Consider the following 18029-nt stretch of genomic DNA (forward strand, 5'->3'; position numbering starts at 1 on the left):
TTCTTCTTTCTTGTTTCAAAAGTTTTCTACACTATCATTTTTGCATCCTAGTAGTATTAAATTGAATTGGTTTGTTGTTGTCCAATATTACATATACGAGTAAAGTTAGAATAAGGTGTCCAAGCCAAGGATGCAGTAGGTATTTCACGGAATAGGTTTTTCAAAATAGGTTTGTTGGAGAGCAATTAAGATTTCAAATTGACAACAATATTTAAGTACTTATTTTGTTTTAAATTCAAAGCCTTTCAAGTCATGTAGTACATTTAGTTCATAAGTTTATAAGGCTTTGAAGTGTGCTACTTGTACTTTACAAAAAAGCTTAACTCTGTATTTTTAAGTCAAATCTTTGTAATTGGTTAAAGTTCAATCGTAAACAAGTAAATTGGAGGCTCTAGTTTTGTAAAGTTATTAGAGTTTTCTAAGTAATTTAACAACTTAAGATGTGTGAAAGCAAATGACTTCACCCTAATTCTAAATATTTAGTGACTTGGTCTTTAAACTATGCACTTGATTGTGAGTGGCATAATCGAGTTGGGGGTTAAATTTTTTGTTCCATTCAATTATCAAATTTATTTATTTTCTAGGTTTTACTACTTTTCTGCGCAAAATATGAATGCCACTAAGGCCCAAGAAAACTAAGCATCAAATTCTATCAAATTTTGAAAAAGTTGAAGTAAGAACTTACTTTATCACTATACATATACAAAGTTTCTTACACAAAAATTTTCTAACATTTCAAGGTATGAAACATATAAGTAACGGGCATTAATATTTTTCATACATTAATAACTAGTTACCCAACATTTCATTTAGTAACAATACTTAGTTGTAACCACACACCATTTTATTTTATAAAATAGTCGGCAAACTGTACAAAGTAATTTTTAGTAGTCGGCAAACATTTTATTTTGTTCTCTCGTAAGATAGCACAAAGTTATTATTAAGATGAGATGATATTAATTAGTACTAAATATTACTGTGGAAAAAATTATAGTTAATGCCAATACAGTCATATCATTAACTTATACGAGTTTAATACCGATGGTCATATACAACAACTGGTTATTTTTGCATAGGCAATCTTGAACTAAAATTTTGAGCAGATAGCATTTTGTCGTTGCACAAGTACAACTTCAATGCAATTTCGACCAAAGCATTGGGTAAATATATCAACCATGATCTTTGGAGAACCCACTCTATTATATTTATCTGCAGACTATTTGAAATAGATCAACAGAATGGTTTCTAACCATCAAAGCTCCAGACAATGAATGGTGTTACCCAAAAAGATGCGTTGTATTGAATAGAAAAAACACTAAATAAGGGGGTTGGAATAAAGGAAAGAAGATCTTTGGGACAAATTAATTAAAATTATAAGGGAGTATATACAAAAACAACCATAATATGCAGTTAAATGTTTGCACAAATGTATGTTCGCAACCTCGACTCAACCCACCATAAGGTAAGGAAATCTTTTTAACTTCACTCTAGAAACTTGCTCCGTTATATTTGACCAATGCCACATGATATATAAAATAGCAACCTTGGTCCCATTATCAACAGTCCAAAATCATAGTTTCCTTAATGCCCTAAGATTGTAGTCATGCTTGATAAGATTTGATCTCAGTAACATGGAACGAACATCACGGTCAAATTCCCTTCCGGTTTCCAGAACCCTTTGAAAGGTGGCATTCCTTTGATCTGCATGCCGTGCATACAAAATTTTGTTGTGCGAATCAATTCGAGCCTGCAAAGTGAAATAGGTTCCATAAATGATACAGTTATAATCGCATCAAGATTATTTTATTGTATAAACATAAAAAAGTTAGAATTATCTTCAGAAGAAATTTGGTGGCCAAAGGCAAATGAAAAAATTGAGAAGCATGTAATACTGGGATTTGTAGATTTTTGCCATTATAAATACAACCCAGTGGAGCTATGGACCATGAAAACAATGCATATTAACTCCAACCAGACCTGTATTTGATTATCAGTAATCAATGCTTCAAGTTCTTTCTCAAGTCCGGCAACAGTTGTCTTGAATGCATTAGCCATCATGTTCAAATCAACGGAAACAAATGGGTGTGTATACTGGATAAGTGCTTTGTGACGAATTTGATCATAGAGTGTCTCAACATGGTCATGCAAATGTATATCAAGCAATAGGTTTGCTTTGAGGTTTCCAAGGTATTCCAGACATGAAGCATAGTGACTGCAAAAAGGAATAAAAGAGATAAAATTTACACATGCACACAGAGAGAGCCAGTTAAAGAGAAGTAACAAGAGGAAAGTAAAACACTGCAAAGAAACAATTTGAGCAAGACATAGCAAATGTGTGTGAATACAAAACATTAACACTTTGTGTTAGACAAGTATTGAAAGATTTATCCATCTCAACTCAATAATCAGTCAAAACAAATAGCCAACCCCATAACAATCAATTATGTCTAACTGTCAACAAAATAATGTCAACATTCTTCATGCAAAAATCGCAGTATAATTTTTTAAAACTCTGGCCATTTTTTTAGACATATATAGCTTAGCACCATGCATGAAGAACTTCATGTACCTATGCTATCCAGATTCCAGTGCAATTCCACCTAACCGATTCTTCATAGATTTATTTTTAACTCAGTTAAGCATGAAAAAAATGTGATGCCTAGTGAGAAAGAGAGCAAAATCACCAACTCACCTTGAGTAAAAATCATTTATCAGTTCCCTTACTTCAGGCACCAACTCTAAGAAATTGCGGAAGTTGGAATTGTCTATAACTTTGCTCTGCCAAATATTACCAAAAGAAAACAGAAAGATCACGAAGACAATGTCATCAATGTCTCATAGCAGTCATTGTGAAGAAAAATAATCATAACAGTATAACAGAGTACTTGCCTTTAACTCTGACCGATCAAATGTTGCAAGTGCACACAGTCCTCCATATGTTGCAACATCTTGAGGTGCAATGACTTCATTATAGTGACTTCCCAGTTCTGGTCCCGTTTCTAGAAACTGCATTATGACGAAAATGAGGTTGCCTAAGCTATAAGCAATCAAGTTAATATGTTATCATACATCAAAAAATAATAAATGAATAAAGCCCAGTTTGGTTGAGCAATTTTAGAAGTACATGTAAGAAGAAAAGATAAGGGGAATAAAACAAATGAAATCTTTCTCATAAGTTAAAATCAACTTATGCTCTTTTATTTTTTAAAAGTTTTCTCAAGTAAACTTCTTTAAAATATGAAGTGCATAAGTTGATTTCAACTTGTGAGAAGGATTTTATTTGTTTTATCTTCTATATGTGCTTCTCGAGAATCTCACCCAAACTAGGCCTAAATGTAGAATCGTTGTTCCTCAAAATTCTAATCTGGGATTTCATATATTGCTAGAATGACCCAGTTTAGGATGATCCTGAGCAGTAAAGTAAAAAAGAAAGCTAAAGAACAGACCTTCCGGGCAGCAAGCTTGTACTTTTTGGCCTCTAGATTTGCCAGTCCTGCAGCACATCGTAGCTTTGCAATTGTTGTTGGCTCAAGGGCCTCTGGTGCTTGTTCTGCCTTGCTAACATTGCTTGTAACATGAGGAAATTGACCCATCTCAATGCTGACCAGAATCACACTCATACACATATGAATAATGTGTTTGGATGTAGTGCAATAATCCCGGGTGCGGGCATAACTTTTAAAAGCATCCCCCAGTTGACCATGAGCATAGTAAAAGTCTCCAAAATCATTGTATCCCATTCTAATGCTTTCTTTAATCAAATTTGTCTGCAGAAAAGAAAGGCAGGCTGAAAGAATTGATAGGACATGGAAGCAATGGCAATTTATGAAAAAGCAGGTCTTATCAAAATATCGTATAAGAGAACAATATCCCTGAAAACAGAAACAAATAGCAAAACCTATCCATTTAGCTTCACTTGTTATTCTTTTTGACTTTAGTTTGGGAGGCATCCATCTGGCTTCTTTAAAATGTCAATTATGGAAAACATATTCATAAGATCCACTGAAGAACTACTTCAGAATTCAGCACCATATCAAATCCAAATGACATGACAATATAAGCTTGCATGTTTTATTCTACCGCTGGTCTTAAAATAAGACTGTTTTTTTAACTACTTCACAAAAATTAAGAAAAGTAGTTATCTTCATCGATGACATTAAATTTTTTGACAATTTGGATAATTTTTTCAAACTACCCTTAAAATTATTGGCACCCATCGTCTACTCTCCTACATAATTAATCACTTTGCCTCAACTAAACGGGGGAGGGGGGGTTGTTTGTAACAAAATAATTAATGTAAGAGACAACTTGCAAGGGGTCTTGTAAAGAAATACCATGACAAACTCCCAAAATGGGTCTAATATTTAGGACCAGAGGTAGTACATTTGTAGTGAGCCCTGACATAACCACCGAATACAAAACAATGCGAGTGTTCAGTCTAATAGCACACAACATCTATATAACTATCTGCAGAACGCTTCGTTTGAAGAAAAACAAGTCTTTATCTTTCATAAATAAGTACGAGAGTATCAAAAGGGCCAGGTGAAAGTGAAACTGACTACTGTCACCAAAAACACATACAGCATATCCCAAAAGTTTGCTGAACGTATACAAAATACAATAGTTGACAGTAAGCATTAACAGAAACCAATGTTATAGTCAAATAATAATTTGAAATCGACAAACAAGTTGCAATCCACCACAGAAAAAAAAAAAAAAAAAAAAACCAAGGAATTGCTCTTTAGTCTGCGCAAACACCACTTATCAATTATTATCAATGACACGTATGTTTGAAACACCCAATAATCAAAGTAAACTGAACATGTACTTAATCCTTAAATTAGGATAAATAATGATCATAGTTTTCAAAAGCTCTCTAGCAAAAATAATATATTGTTTCTTAGAAATAACTTTAACGCCTAAACCAAATATCCACGAATAAAACATACACGCGCAAATAAGATAGATTTTAGGGCAAAAGCAGAGAAAATTTTAACTACAAAATAATCAAAATCAAAAAGCGTGATTAGAGATAATACCCTATAGGCATTGAGTTCGTTCTCGAGCTTCTCCTTCTTCTGCTCAGCTCTTCGATCGACAGCATCGCACCAAGTCGTGTCCATGGCGTAGTTAGGTCCCAACCTTCCATCGATTTTCTGCACGACTTCCCTGAAGAGTTGCGTGTTCTCGCCCTTCTTAATCTCGTCGTAAGCCATGCGAAGCGCCTCAAGCTGCATCGCCGGGTTGTTCATCTTGTCGGCGATGAAGAGAAGCCTCATGATCTTCGTGCGCCCCGAGTAGAGCGAAGCGTAGGCTTCGATGTCGAGCTGGTCACCGCTCATGATCGCTCGCCGGCTGCGCTTCTCACCGTCGTCGCCGCCGCCGTTGGCGTAGATTTCGTCGATCATCGGACCCGAGGTCTCGTCGTCGCCGTCCATGTCGACGAGAGATTGGGATTAGGGTTAGGGTTAGGGTTTTGTGGGAGAGGTTTGTTTCTGTGTGGTGTGGTTCACTAATCCCTGGGTGCGGTGGCTCAGTCAGGGTTGCTTTCTAGTGTCACTATGCACGGAGATAGATCGCTTCTTCTTCAACGCTTTTTTCTCTACATAGTGCCGTTAAGATAACTAAACGTGGTCGTTTCATGCGTGGTCATAACTCCATTCTAATATATAATCTATTTTATTAAACCAACTGTTATGTTTGCTTTTAAATAATTAAACAAATTTTATGTCTAATATATTTTTAGTAAAAATATAACATTTATTATCTCAAAATGATAAAAAATAATTAATATTTTTACACACTTCAAAAAATTATATTTTAAATGTCTTAAATTGAAAATAGAATATCTTATTATATTTTAATCATTTTTATTCAATACTTTAAGAATAATAATTGATGCTATTTATATTTCAACATAAATTTTAACATAATAGATATAATAAATAATGATATGAGATTTTAAAATATTAATTTAATTATAAAATTGATCTTATATTTGATATTATTGCTTTTAGTTTTTACATAAAGAATTTAATATTTTAGTATTTATATAAAAATATTTATAAAGTTAATATTAAATTTAATTCTTATATATGACATTATTTACTTACATTTTATTTAGCTTATATTCATATACGAAAAAAAAAATTTGATTTAAATTTTACACATAGTATGTTGTTTTTTATTTTAATTTTTATATTAATAATACACTAATATTACTTAAAATAGTATTTTTTGTATATAAAATTAAATATAGTGAGTTACTTAAAATAATACTATTTGGAAAAATCTATGTAGCAAAAGTTTTTTTTCCTAATATGTACAATAGTTTTATTAAATATTAAAAAATTAACCATATTTCATTAAAAATAAAATTATAATTACATTTATAAAAAAATAATTTTTTTAATAAAATTTTACTACAAAGAAGCATCTTTTCACCCTATTATAAATTTTAAAAAATCTTATTTCATTGGCATAGTAATAGACACTGACCTCACTCTACATAAACTCTCTTCTTGGTTCCTCCCAGAGATCGAGCGAGCAATCACTGGAGCGCAGCAGAGTTTGTTGCCGCAGAAACTAGAGGTTGAACACTCTTCACTTCCTTCTTCCACCGTTTATGGAAATTGAAACGCCGATCCCATAAAAAAAGAAAGTTGCTTGTTTGTTTATGGAAATTAAAATGCCATACATCTTTAACACTCAAATTCATTTGTAATTATTTAAAATCCGTCGTATAATGTGAAATTATGGTAGTGTCTGATATTTGCAGTTACATTTGTAATTATTTTCTTGAAGCGGATGGACAGATACATGTATGGCAATGTGGTTCATAGAATTGCTTTATTTTGTTTAATTTTAGTTTTTCATAGCCTCTCAATATTTCTTGGAAATTGAAATCTTAATAATTTTGCCAAACATAATCTAAGAAGCTAAATTTTCTGTGATTTATTTTTCTACTTTTATTTTTCTTTACTTATTCAGTTGTTTCTTGTGACTAGATTATCAGGTCAAATACAAAAGTTTTTTTAAAATAGAATCAGTGTTTGTTAAAATTCAGATATCACAAATACTTTGAAAACACTAGTATCTTTCTACTGTCCCACACTACTATTACTTAAAATAGTATTTGTTATATATAAAATTAAATATAGTGAGTTACTTAAAATAATACTATTTGAAAAAAATTATGTAGCACCAGTTTTTTTTCTTCTAATATGTACAACAGTTTTATTAATCTTAAAAAATAATTTTACTAACCATTCAAAAATTAACCATATTTCATTAAAAATAGAATTATTATTACATTAAAATAAAAATTAAAAAAAATCTTATTTTTTAATAAAATTTTATCATGAAGAAGCATTTTTTTATATTAATGTAAGTCTAGATGTAGTTCTTCGTGAGACGATTATGCCCTTGTTGGTAAATTCTAAATTCAACTCTTAAAGGGTATTGAAATCAATTGGGAATTATTAGCGTTGAGTGCTACTTTTGTTACACGGCTAATAGAAACACAAAAAAGTTGAATGAATGAGGAAAGGTGGCGCGCATTCCCATAATTGGCATAATAATAGACACTAACCTCACTTTACAGAAACTTACTTCTTGGTTCCTCCCAGAGATCGAGCGAGCAATGGCGACGCCGGAAGCCGTCGTAGCTTTCATGCGAATCACCGGTGCACCAGAGTTCGTCGCCGTCCAGAAACTAGAGGTTGAATACTCTTTACTTTCAATAAAAAAAGAAAGTTGCTTGTTTGTTTAGCATTAATCTTTGTTAATGTGATCCGTTATTTGCAGTTACATTACTGTTATCGTTTATGTGAATTTAGGGAGTCATAATGCGTTTTTTTAACTGCTCTACAGGAATATGGAGGCAATCTAAATGAAGCGGTTAACGCTCATTTTCTTGAAGCGGATAGGCACATGTATGGCAACGTGGTTCATAGAATTGCTTTATTTTGTTTTATTTTAGTTTTCCATAGCCTCTCAATATTTATTGGAAATTGAAATCTTTACCAAACATGATCTAGCTAAATTTTCTGTGATTTATTTTTCTACTTGTATTTACTAGATTATCGGGTCAAGGACAAGATCTTTCTGCTGCCCCACACTATAATTACTCTGGTGCTAGTAATCAAAACAATGTTGGATCACGTGGAATTGTGCCCTTTCTCAATGCTGCTAGGAGCTTTAGACCTTCACTACTTCTTGACCCAAATTATAGGAGAGAACTTAGAGATCTATATAATGGGATTGGTGCTACTGCATTTACAAGTCATGCATCGCCATATACTTCCCATCCAGGGGAGGCGAGGGGAGTTACTGCAGGAATCAGTAGGGCATTTGAGCCACGTCATCAATCAGGATTGAGCTCTACAGATGCATATGTGACTGGAAATGTATCATCTCGTGGTCAAGGAATTCATGGGACAGATGATGATCAGAATGCATACACTTCAACTCAGTCAAACACCTCAGATGTTCCTGATAATGAAATAGAGGAAGCAATGATTCAAGCAGCAATAGAGGCCTCAAAAACACAGAGGAGAGAAGGTTCTTCGTGGGAGCAATTGGATGCTTTTAATGTATACTCGTAGTCATAGCATGAAGCTTACCATGTTGTTTTTACTTCTATTTCTTTATGCCTTCTAAAATTCCCCCTTCAATAACATTATATTTTAGGATTCATCTGATGGTGGTCTTCGTCAAAGTCATTTTCAACAAGAAGATGATGATTTGGCTCATGCAATTTCATTGTCCTTAGAGGTTTTTGAATGTTTTATTTAAATGTATGATTCAATTTCTTCTTTCCTAATCTTTCTGATTCTTAGTTCCATTACATTGAATTTAGACAGCAGAGAAAGAGAAAGCATTACACGAACTTCTAGCAATAGAAGAAAAGGAAGGGCTTGGAGTTCATGATTCACTAGCTAAGGGAAAGAAAACCAACAGTAGTAGCTTAGAGGTGCATATCTTGTAACCCTGATTATATATTTCATATACACACTGAAAATGCATGGGTATTCAGGGGGCCATGGTGCTTCCATTCCAAGTTTATGGAAAATATATTACATATTATTTTATTGGTAAATATGTTTTTTCACCCCTACAAATTTTCTTGATTTACTCGAAAGCCATTATTGTTATATATTCTGGTTCTGGCTCCTCCAACTTTCTCTTCCTAGTTTTGGCCCTGTAGATTTCTAACCACTCTTGTATTAAGATGCATAGCACTTTCTACTGAACCATTTCAGGTTATGGATTTGTCATAGTCAGATGAATTTTTTTTATAAATTTACAGAACTAGACATGTTCTAATATATCCATTAGACTTGAAATGTATTAACTTAAATTGGCATATGTAATATGATTATCTTTCATTTGAGTGTAAGCAATTCAGACGGTAGTTTGTAGAAATGATTTATGCAATTAGATAATCCAACCTCACTTCAAAATACAATATATCTTGCTTTCTTCTTTCTAACAAAATATTGTTTTGCAAATAAAGTTAGGAACATCATCTAATCAAAATGTAGCTCAAGATGTGGCACAACCAGTCGTTGGTCATTTATTGAATCACAGTGCTGGTGGTCATAGTCAAGGGAATGAAGACGTGTCTCTTGCTGAAAAGGTACCATTGCAGACCCAAGAAAGAATGCTTGATGCATGTGTGAAGTTTCATCTCTAAAACTGATGATTGCTATCCTAAAAAATTCTTGCCTTATTTGACAATGTAGTGGGGTGGTATTTCTTACGAGGAGCTTAATGAAGCATTGTTAGCTGAAAATGCTTTTTTTGGTGAAATTTCCAATCACAGTTCTCACAAATTTTCATCCTTGTCTGATGTGCAACATCATCCAGAAAAATATGTGGATCCCAAGGTGCAGTCTTTGTCCTGTTCTACTTCACAATTATTAACTGAAACTCGGTTGCTGAAACAACAACAGGTTAACATTCTTGCCTGTGATGGCTGTGTGATCAATGTTTATGACATGATAGCATAATGTGTCATCATTTTTTGCAGGATGCTGACTATCTAGCATCGCTACGAGCTGATAAGAAAAAAGAATTAAATTCTTGCAATAAAGCTGAAACTCAATCCTCAAAGGAAGAAGAGTCACACGAAAAGATGCTAGAGAAAAAGGTAATACTTTTGCTGAGTTGGCGATTTGTTGCCTTTGTTTATGCTGTTAGCTGTGCCTCTGGATATGAAGCTTTTTCTTTCCTTTTTGTTTTTTGTGGTACGATGTTAATTTTTACAACTGTTTGCACATTAGATGACCCAAGATCAAATTTTTTAATTGAATCATTCAACAAATAGCCATTTGGGCCTTGCTTAGGTGGGTTGGTTAGGTAGATGGATAAGGGCAGAGCCTTTTTTTTTTTTGTTTATCTCCAATGTGCTGAAGAAAAGAATTTTACGTGTAACTTAAGATAAATAAGCTATTTTCTTAGAGGATTGAGTTAGGTTTGTCATATGTTGACAAACCATCATACATTTGGCATGGCACTGTGGTGGCTGTTCTTCCCATGGCGGCATACCGGATATTGTGGAAATTTTAGAAATTCTTTCAGACAAGGGGAACTTGGCTGACCCTAAAACTGTGGTCTTTGAGGCTGCTGACCCTAATATGGTCTTTGAGCCTGCAGCTGTGTATTTGCTACTGCTCTCTCATCTTAGTCTTTCTTCTCCCTCTCTCTCTTACCTTCCCCACTCCATGCGGCCGCCATATATCACCACAGCCATCACTGGCATGACCTATTTTTTGATGAACATCATTTTTTTTTTTTGTTTTCTGTTTCTTGTCACTCACAAATCTCCTTCTTAGCTTTCCTCTTGAATTTTCTGTCTCATTTTCTTTTCAGTTTTCCTTCTCAACATCAATTTTCATTCTCTTTTTCATTCAATCTTTTGGGTTAATTTTCTTTCACTTATCAAATTTATTTTTCTAATATTTTCATTTTTTTACTCAATTTCAGTATTAGTTCTTTTCTTTTCGTCCATTTTTTTTTGTCTAACACCCCTGCTATGTTATTACTTGGGTTGAGCAGCAATTCTCCTTAACATGGCTGAACAAGCTTTGAGACTTATGTTACAATGTTATTGTGAGACTTGTGATATCTTGTTAAACATTTGATGTTATTTCTTAGTTTTCTATCATTAGGTTTCCTGATTATGGCATATATTGTTATTTTTCTTATTGCTTTACATTTTACAGCTTTTTTGTATATATAATATATAGATTATAATGCAATAATTTTATGGCAATTTTTTTGACTTTTTGCCCAAACTTGCCATCTGCTATTTATAACATTGGATTGAGTTGATCTACTCGATAAGAACCTTCAAACCAACAATTGGATTAGTCAATCTTACATTTTATGAAAAATTATTAAGAGGTGTAAGTGTCAAAGTTTGACACTTGGTGTTCTTATGATATTTTATATATAGGCATGAGTTTTTATGTTAAATTCTCTTAGATTTATGTCCTTTAGTTATTGATGATAAATTTGAGTTATGTCTTTGTTAGTTGTATGTTATTTTTAATATTGATCATGAATTGTATGATTCATGATAAGATTTGATTTGCAATTTGGAAAATGAATCTCACTTTGTCTTGGTAAAAACACCACTTTGCCTCTCTTTTTGTTCCTCATCGTGTTTATTAAGGAAATATGTTTTCCTATCACCTCCCGGCAGCTCATATGTTTTATGTTCAAAACTGGATTTTGGAAGCCAAGCATTTTCTTACTTTTTTTTATTGCTTAGGTAGGAGGATTTCTTGTCCTTCTGTTTTTAAAACACTACTGAATTGCGTGTGCTTGGTGGTTGCAGGAATTGGATAAGATGCTTGACAAGAAAGAAGTTAGGCTTTCCAAAGAACCACTATTAGATGATGAAAATGCAATTACAATAGTTGTTCGAATGCCAGATGGTGGTCGCTGTGAACGCCGTTTTCTCAAAACGGACAAACTTCAGGTAAAGTTAATGTTATAATATGGTAAAAACTAAATTGTTGATAATATTATGGAGTGCAGCTCTTACACCATAAATAAATCTATTAAACCAGATAATGCAGCTGCTAAACAAAGAAACAACACAGGAAAGAAAAACCAGAAAACTCAATAAGAAAATAGGAATAAGGGTTTTAAAGAGATTTGGGTATCAGCTGGTTTGTTACTGCCATGATTTGTGCTGGTCATTCAAAATCAGCCATCTGGTCTTTCAAATCTGGCATTTGTAGCGGTAAATGTGTAACTGTAGCATACCTTTGTAATTAATAGTATAGCTGTTACATACAAGTTGATAATTAGGTTGTATTAAACCTTATATAATGAAAAATTCGCCAGTAGAAGAAAACACAGTTTTATCTCATTTCTTCCATTGTTAATATGGTATTAGCTTGGTGTGATCAGCTCTAGAGTTCTTAGAAGTTTTCCATTATGTTCAAGTCCCTCTTACTCTTTCCTTTCGTTTCCCTGTTTAAGTTCTTTGTTTCCTTGTACTCAAGTTTATTCAGAAATCAGAATATGTCTTTCGACAAGTACAAAGCCTTGTTGCATCTCAATGGCAAGAATTATTCTGTTGGGGTGTTCCATTTTTAGATTTTTGTAAACAGCAAGGATTTGTGGAGCCATGTTTGTTGATTGTTGCATTCTAGCTCTAGATAAAGCTAAAAGCAATGATGATCATGCGAAGTGGACTGTATAAGATGCCCAGGTTATGGCATGGATTCTAGGATTTATTGAGCAAGACATTGTCTTGAATCTTCAGCCTACCAAAACTACTGCTGACACATGGGCTTGCCTGAAAAAAATCTATACTCAAAATAATACTGCTCATCAATTTCAACTTGAACATGAGATCACTATTTTTCAATAGGAAAATCTGTCTGTCTCAAAATTCTATTATAGTTTGATGAATCTTTGAGCTAAATATGCTGATATAATCTGTTAAAATGTTTCTTCTGGAGGTCTTAGTTCAATTCAATCTGTCCACAAGACTACAAAATGAGACCAATTTCTTAAGATAATTCAGAGCATGAATTTAAGGATACTTGATCCAACCTTATGAACTGAGAACCTACCCCATCCTTGAATACCTTGCTCATTGAGTTGTTTCATGAAGAACATCTTTCCACTATGACAATCTTGGAGCAACAAAATCCAAATTTGTACTAGTGGTGTATGCAGCACATGGCAAGCCAAAAGGATGTGACTTGAGCAATATTCAATGATTTTGTTGCAAAGAATTTGGTCATTATGCCTCTAACTATCAACAAAAATTTTGCAATGATAAAAGAATATCCCATTCGACCTCCAAAAAAATCAGCAATAGTTTTTCTGGCCTCAATTGGTTCCTCTAGTGCCAATAGTTCATTGGATACAACTCTACCTCACAAATGCTGCTGCGGAATTTATGACCCTTGAAATGATTCGACAAACAATTCTTTTTTCCTTTTAGCTTTAGGTATGTCCAGTAGAATCTTACCCAAAATTTCTCCTTGGTACTTTGATTTTGGAGCTTCAAATCATATGACAAATAGTTCTCATTTTCTTATGATAAACGTATATACTAGAAATCTTAAATTTCATATATGCTTGATGGGAACCATTTGTCCATCGGAGCCATCGATGATATTTCCTCCACTTTGGTCAACTAGTTGACGATAGTTGTGGTGCATGAGTGGAGGTAGAAAGCTATTGAAACCAAATTTCTTGTGATTGACGAAAACTAAACCTGGGATGTTGTTCCCTACCCAAAATCAGTCAAACCCACCTTGGCAATAAGTTTGTATCTTTTGTCAAGCTTTGTGTAGATGGATCCATTGATAGTCACAAGGCTCATTTGGTTGCTCTTGGTAGTAAACAAAAGTATGGACTTGACTACAACGAGACCTTTTCATAGGTAGCCAAGATGACTACAATGAGAACCATTCTCACAATTGCTGCATTTCAATCATGGCCATTGTATCAAATGGATGTAAAGAATGCAGCTCCATGATGATCATAAAGAGGAAGTTTACATCTAACTTCTGACTGATATGCCAATTTCCTTTCCAAATGTAGTTTGCACTAAAAAGATCTTTGTATGGTTTGAAGCAAGCACCATGAGTATAGTTTGAAAAATTTTGGTCCTCTCCTTGGATTTTTGTTTACACAAAGTTAGTATGACACCCATCTCTTTCCCGACAGAGGATGTCTAAGGGTATAGTGGCTTTATTTGCTTATGTAGATGACATTGTGGTTACTGCTTCAGATACAAAAGGCATTGTTGCAATTCAACAGCAACTGCAATATACTTTTCACATGGAAGATCTTAGCTACCTCACCTACTTTTTGGGATTAGAGGTACATCATCAACCTTAAGCAGTTCTTTTTTATTCAACAAAAGTACATATAGGATCTGGTTGTGTTAGCTAGTTTGCAAAACACACTTGTTGTTAACACCCCAATGGAAGTTAAGGTCAACTATAGGGATGATGAAGTCACACTCCTTGAAGATCCTACTTTATATGAGAAGCTAGTTGGCAGCCTCATATACTTCGCAATCACTAGACATTTCATGTGCTGTCCAAACAGTTAACAAATCCATGCAATCACCTCGGCATTTAGCAAACATTTCATAGTGCAAGGCATCTTATAATTGTTAGCAAACATGTTACTTGGGCTAACCGGCCAGACACTTGAAAGTCTACTCCAGGATGGTGTATGTGTTGGAGAATTAATCTACAACCACAAAAAATGTTAAGAGAAAAATGGCATGTCATGTTGGACATTGGTCTTAACTTACAATCACAAAAAATGTTAGAGAGAAAAGGCCTGAGACACGTTGGACCTTATTCTTAAGGATTTACTCACAATATAGAAAAAGAGAAGGGGTGTGAGAGAAAGGAATTTTTCAAACCATGCCTACTGTTAGTTGTAGTTAATACCAGGTAAAAAGAAATTAAGAAACTTTTTCTTCGTAGTAGAGATAAGATAAAGATAAGATTGTTAACTGATAAAATAATGTATCTAACAAGTTAGAAGATCAATTCAGATATTATCTATTTAAAACAACTACTTCTAGATGGACTTCTTGAAATATTAAAATTTTGAATTACTTCCAATAATTCCCTCCATATTTAAAAATAATTCAAAAATAAATTCTAAAACATGTAAGAAAATATCTAGGTCAACAACATGAGAGTAATGTTTCGTATCTAGTAGATTTTGGACCATTGGAAGTTTTAAACTTCATCTCACATTAAATGTAGTCTAGCACTTTTCCCATACACCATTGGAAGGGACTAATTAATAATGCTAGCAAAATTAACAAATGATTTGTTATTACTCATATAAACCTTCTTTTGGCATACTTATCTTGGCTAATGGATTTTTGTTTTTCTATCTTGGTAGCTTCTTTTTGATTTCATAAACATTCATGGAGCACTGAAGCCTGGGACCTATAGAGTTGTGAGTGTCTCATTCCCTATCCACTTGATTTCTGTGTTGAACCTTTTATGTTATTACGATGGTTTCTGTCAATGGTGTAACTGAAGGTATTGTTTAGTTGTGGTGGAATATTCTGTCATCAACTGAGTTACCTTCATAGATAACTGATTACTCTGTGGTTTTGTTACTGTAATTTTTTCATGTTGATTATCCAACTCCATGCTTGATAGAATATGATCTAAACAGACTAGGATGAATCTGTGACTATTGTTTCTGGGCACATGTCCATGTCCTGAGACCTGAGTTATGTTGGTTCGAGTTTATATCTAATAAATACTTGGGAATGCATTTACTTAAATTGGTTGACAACTTGACAATATTTAAAACAAGTTAATATGATGTTATCATTTCAGAATATATTGATTTTCATATTTTTCACACTCTTGTCTGTGTTGGGTGATCCATTAATACATTTATTATACATTCTGACAACACATCCTAAAATTAATTCATTGACTGTAATGATTTTCTATAAAACTGACAAGGCATGGATGATGGCACTCAGGTTTTTTTTTTTTTTTCATGGATTATTGTAATACATTTCTTTCAGTTAAATGATTTTTCGTTGTATGGGAACAATTCTTGATCATTAATTTATATTTAGGATGCATATGATCCCTGTGACTGAGATGTAAAAATAATCGACTATCATTGCTTGGATATTTGAACAGGTAAAGTCATACCCACGACGTGCCTTTAGCGTGAATGATAGCTCATCAACCTTGAATGAAATAGGCCTAAGTAACAAGAATGAGGCTTTGTTTCTGGAGTTGATTTAGTTTCAGCTATTTTCCTGTAAGTATCCTGGTCTGTATGCATAGATTTGAACGAGAAAAAAATAAATATCGAAGGATTCTCACCTTGTAGCGATTAAACAAAACTAGACGGATGATATTCATTGCAAACAATTGTGGGGAAAGGGGGGTTACTTGTCAAGTATTATATTTTGATATGTAAGAATCGATTGTTGGCTGAACATGCTTTAATCATTTAGGAAATGAAAAGGTTGATTTTAGTTTGAGAGTAGTGAAACAAATTGAGTGCAAATTTTCTATCTTTTTTACATCTTGAATTTAAGTAATCACGATTCAAACGACTTGAAAATAACTGAAGTGGTTCAAGATTTATGTAGTCTTTTTTTGTTTGTTTGTGAATTTAACATGATTATTACAATCCCTTTGATTGGGGTGGTGCCAATCATGCTCTTGTTCGTAGCCTTATGAAATGGAATTGGGGCTTGCTTATTGAAGTTTGAAGAGCTTCGTAGTCGAAGTGGTTGCCAAAATTACATTTCAGCAATGTCAGAGTATGTGCCCACTTAATTTATATACCCGTTAAGGATGTATAAAAAGTAATTTATTTTTTAAGAGTTTATAAAAAATAAACTTTTTTCAATTGCCCCATTTTCTTGCCCTCGATTCTTGTTGATATAAAGGGATGAAAATATTGAACTGGAGCAAAGGCGTGAATTTTCCTTTCCCAGCCTTTCCAGTGTTTCCACCAGTTTATTTGGTGGCCCTGATAAAATTCAATTCCCCCAGGACTAGAACTCCATCAACTCAAATAATTTCCATCTGCCAGAAACAGAAAACAATGCAGTGTCACGCTCAGACATTCACTGACTGCTTTAAGAATGTGAAAAACTTACTGTTAGGGACTAGTGGATGTATCATACTGGCTCCATGGAATGTAAGCAATATGAGCAGTGATCCATCTGATGGGTTCTTGCAGGACAAGGAAGCCTGATTGACGCATTCCAATCAATGCAGGAACAAAGTTCAAGAGCAAATTAAACCAGGACTTCATGAGTATCAATTGGTGCAAATGACAATGTTAAAATTTCACGAGACAGAAAACTATGTTCCCCAGTTTTCAACAATTGCAATTTGTCAGATTGCCAAACAAAATAAAAAAGCCTTGCTAACTAGTGCCTTGAACATCGGTTAAGGAATCAATAAATAGTGTTTTTTTTAATCACGTTATTATGCATTAGAAATTACAGGAGTGAGTGCATTATTGTGTTTTGGAGTAAAAAGTTTCTAGTTTTAATTCTTTAACCAGTGTGCTTAGAATGTTGGATAACACTTTTCAATGAAAAATGCCATGCAAAATAAATCTGTTAACTACAAATGTCTCATGTGGTTAGTTTTTACTTTAAAGTATTTTTCATAGATGGACACATGCCATGTTACAAATAATCGCCATGGTTTCGTTCCTATGTTGTTAATAGATGTTACTGCAGATATAACCACACCAAAAACCACATAGAACATGTTGACATCTCAAAAGAAATAAGCAAATTTTTGACAGTTAGCGCAACGTGAGTAGCCGAGATCATACAATAATAACTTTTTGTTTTTAACAAGAGGTATATCTATTTTAATTGCACTTTATACTAATTGTGCAACAAACAACAGAGTCATAAACTACAAAACAGCTTATCACGGCCCCAAAGTGAATCGAAAAGAAGTTTGGTAGTTTAATAATGCAAAGTCTAATTAAATCATTGATCAAAAAGCCTC

The 18029-nt window shown here is 33.5% G+C and overlaps 2 protein-coding genes across 2 annotated transcripts; one reads left to right on the forward strand and one right to left on the reverse strand.

Moving 5' to 3' along the window:
* Nucleotides 1-1280: 1280 nt before the first annotated feature.
* On the reverse strand, nt 1281-5640 carry LOC113849636 (COP9 signalosome complex subunit 1). The gene is made up of 6 exons (XM_027479677.1): nt 5040-5640; nt 3447-3767; nt 2890-3006; nt 2693-2778; nt 1978-2212; nt 1281-1747 (listed from the first exon to the last, which is right to left on the reverse strand). The coding sequence occupies exons 1-6, from the start codon at nt 5436-5438 to the stop codon at nt 1571-1573; spliced, it is 1335 nt and encodes a 444-aa protein (XP_027335478.1). The 5' UTR covers nt 5439-5640; the 3' UTR covers nt 1281-1570.
* A 1991-nt stretch (nt 5641-7631) lies between these two features.
* On the forward strand, nt 7632-16317 carry LOC113851417 (plant UBX domain-containing protein 8-like). Its single transcript, XM_027481883.1, has 11 exons — nt 7632-7720; nt 7873-7934; nt 8081-8594; nt 8692-8775; nt 8861-8974; nt 9518-9640; nt 9747-9956; nt 10034-10153; nt 11846-11989; nt 15412-15468; nt 16179-16317. Exons 1-11 carry the CDS (start codon nt 7643-7645, stop codon nt 16284-16286), a joined length of 1614 nt encoding a protein of 537 aa, XP_027337684.1. The 5' UTR covers nt 7632-7642; the 3' UTR covers nt 16287-16317.
* Nucleotides 16318-18029: the final 1712 nt, after the last annotated feature.

The sequence above is a fragment of the Abrus precatorius genome, unplaced genomic scaffold, assembly GCF_003935025.1.
Source record: "Abrus precatorius isolate BTA unplaced genomic scaffold, Abrus_2018 Scaffold9, whole genome shotgun sequence".
Taxonomy (NCBI): Eukaryota; Viridiplantae; Streptophyta; class Magnoliopsida; order Fabales; family Fabaceae; genus Abrus; species Abrus precatorius.

Bases quoted from the DNA above. Each gene is read 5' to 3' on its own strand.
- LOC113851417 (XM_027481883.1), top strand. From the start codon at position 7,643: ATGGCGACGCCGGAAGCCGTCGTAGCTTTCATGCGAATCACCGGTGCA. The intron at 8,975-9,517 runs GTGCATATCTTG...TTGCAAATAAAG, and splicing joins CCAACAGTAGTAGCTTAGAG to TTAGGAACATCATCTAATCA. The intron at 9,957-10,033 runs GTTAACATTCTT...CATTTTTTGCAG, and splicing joins GGTTGCTGAAACAACAACAG to GATGCTGACTATCTAGCATC.
- LOC113849636 (XM_027479677.1), bottom strand. From the start codon at position 5,438: ATGGACGGCGACGACGAGACCTCGGGTCCGATGATCGACGAAATCTAC. The intron at 3,768-5,039 runs GTATTATCTCTA...TCTTTTCTGCAG, and splicing joins ACGAACTCAATGCCTATAGG to ACAAATTTGATTAAAGAAAG. The intron at 1,748-1,977 runs GTCTGGTTGGAG...TTCACTTTGCAG, and splicing joins TTACTGATAATCAAATACAG to GCTCGAATTGATTCGCACAA.